The 2,783-nt window shown below is 40.0% G+C and overlaps 1 protein-coding gene across 1 annotated transcript; it reads right to left on the bottom strand.

Moving 5' to 3' along the window:
* Positions 1–1,767, bottom strand: LOC133888328 (uncharacterized). Its single transcript, XM_062328527.1, has one exon. The coding sequence runs from the start codon at positions 1,583–1,585 to the stop codon at positions 830–832; it is 756 nt and encodes a 251-aa protein (XP_062184511.1). The 5' UTR covers positions 1,586–1,767; the 3' UTR covers positions 1–829.
* Between the last annotated feature and the right edge of the window lie 1,016 nt (positions 1,768–2,783).

The raw sequence follows: 2,783 nt of genomic DNA, 5'->3' as shown, positions 1-2,783 counted from the left end.
TATCAGCAACTAGCTTGTTTATTCCAGCAATCTGATAAGACTGAGTAGTGATATCCAGAAATTCATCGTATTTATCTGCACCAGGCATCAGCTTCATTCCATTGCACGGAAATGTATCATGCACCATAACCGGGGCAATAGAGTGCTTACCCACACTGTTCGAACACATGATTTCCTTTTCAGCTTCATCTCTCACTTCACATTTATAGTCTAAATGAGGCAGAGAAACATTTGGAGTAGAAGAGAACAGTTCTGACAAGTTAAAATCATCATTCGAATTGCATATATAAGTAGAAGTTAGAGGATTCGTGAAATCCATTGACGGTTTCTCTTCACTATCAACTGTATATGAATTGTCCTTTTCTTCAAAGATCCACAGCGAGTTGTCGACAATTTTTGATGAGGCAAATAAGTCAGACAAAGTGCATTGATCGTCTACCTTGTAAGACGACTGCTGATTTTCATCCTGTACGAGAAATCTGGATACTAGTGTAGCGCTGTCAGCTGTGCATAGTTTTTTTTTTATCTAAGTCATCTTCCGACTTGTGGAGTTCAGGAGTACTTTCGGCAGTATGGAGCATGTACAATTCTTTTCCACCATCATCAATGTTTTCAAACAAAATTTGCAAGTTGTAATTATCTTGTGACTTTGAAAGATCATGTGTACTTTTCCAATGGCATTTACTTTTCCAATAAAACATGCAGGTCATAACTAACTTCTGATTCAGAGTGTTTGGATTGTTAGAACACTTGGCAAACTATCTGATGTTTGTCTGTCATTATTTGAGCAAAATTCCGCAGATAAGGTGTCCAAGTTATAATTATCTTCTCACTTGGAGAAACGGCATATACTTTCAGCTTCAGAAAGCTTCAGAGGCACTTCCTCTTCAAATAAAACTTGCAAGTCATAGTTATCTTCTGATTCAGAGAGCGTATGCACATTCGAAGCTCCCAGCAAATTCACTGATCCATGTCCATCTTCAGTTCGACAAAAGTATGCAAATAAGTTTTCTAAGTTATAGTTATCTTCTAACTCGGAGAAATCTTGTGTACTTTCAGCTTTGGGAAGCTTCGTAGGCATTTGCCCTTTATATTTCAACGAACAATCTGAAGGACTCTGCATATATAATGGCAACATACCTTTAGAAGATACAAGCAAATCTGGCAGGTTGTAGTTACAATTGAAATTCTTCTGATTAGCAATTTGTTCAGCCTTTGGAGACATTTTCCCTTTTTCCATTGCACAATGATCAACAAATGCTGTTAAGGCATACTGTTCATAACCTATTATACGTGGCTTAGTTGCAGATGTCGATGATGCCCCAACTTGAGCATAATTTACTGTCGGAGTAATTCTTGTTTCATTTATCACCACCTTATCCTCAATATGGGAACATTCTTCCAATTTGTTGTTAGTGCATAATGGTCCACTATAACCTTGAGATAGATTCCTTTCACGGAAAGCGCCACTGCTCCAAGCTGAGGGAAAAACAAATAGCACATTAAAATTCTCTCTAGTTCCTCGATCCACCAATGAGTCTCCCATGTATAATTTGGGATTACCTTTCTTGTCTATAGTGTACATGGAAGCAGCCCATTGAAGAAAAATATATATGAAAACAATACAAGCATGAAACTGAAGCCCCTATTGAATACACAACTAGCAGGTGTATTTATTCAATTGTTATTTGTGTTTTTTTTCTCGAATGCGCAGGAGAGCTATGTATCATTCCATTAAAGAAGAAAGAAACGAATACAACAACAAAACAGGTCCACACCAAACACAAAGAAAAAAAACAAACACCCACACACACACACAAAAGGAACACACGCTCACACAACAGACACACCTCAGAAAAGAAGAAGAAAGACAAGGCTAGCCAGCTAACAAAGACCGAAGCTCCGAAGCCCTAGATGCACACCACAGAGAGGCCTCATCTGCGATCAACCTCTGAACTGAAACAACATTTGGAACCTTCCCATTGAAAACATAGTCATTGCGATGTTTCCAAATCTCACAAGCAACAAGGATAATAAGAGTGTTTAAACCCATCCTATGTTGCTTTGCCACCTTCTTGATAGCACGACTCCACCAGCTCGAAAACACAGAAACGCCAAGATGCGGACAGATCAAAGATAGCCCACCCTTCTGCAAGACATAGAACCAGACCTGACAAGCAAACAAACGAGACACCAAAAGACGTTTGATTCTCATCAACTTGATTGCAAAGAGGACAAGCATCCGGATGAGGCAAACCCTATTAAGCCAAACGGTCCGCCATCCAATAACGGTTAAAAACAACCAACCAAATGAAGAATCTGCATTTTAGAGGTGCCCAAGACTTCCACACTCTCCTTCATGGCGCAAACTCAACCGAGCCAACAAAGAACGCATTATAAGCCGATTTACTTAAATAAACGCCAGAGGTTGACAATCTCCAACTATTTTGATCCTGAACCCCGGGTTGAATAGCAGACCCATCCAAAACATCCCAAATATGAAGATAGTTTCAATAGCCCGCACTGAAAGCGCACCCTTGATATCAGACACCCATCTCCTATTATGCAAAGCTTGAGACACCGATCTTTGGTTGATTTTCCCTTTGAGAAACCATGGAAAAAAGATTAGGAGCTAAAACAACAATAGACTGACCGTGCAGGCAGCGATCGGTCCAAAATTTCATATTGTTGCCATCGCCCACCAAGAGACAGTAGCAATGGCAAACAAGGCACGAACATTCGGATGAACCTTCACCTAAAATCCAACCCAAGGCCAGGACGGC

This window comes from Phragmites australis, chromosome 1 (assembly GCF_958298935.1).
Source record: "Phragmites australis chromosome 1, lpPhrAust1.1, whole genome shotgun sequence".
In the NCBI taxonomy this organism is placed as follows: Eukaryota; Viridiplantae; Streptophyta; class Magnoliopsida; order Poales; family Poaceae; genus Phragmites; species Phragmites australis.
This window is presented reverse-complemented; position numbering and strand designations above follow the sequence as displayed.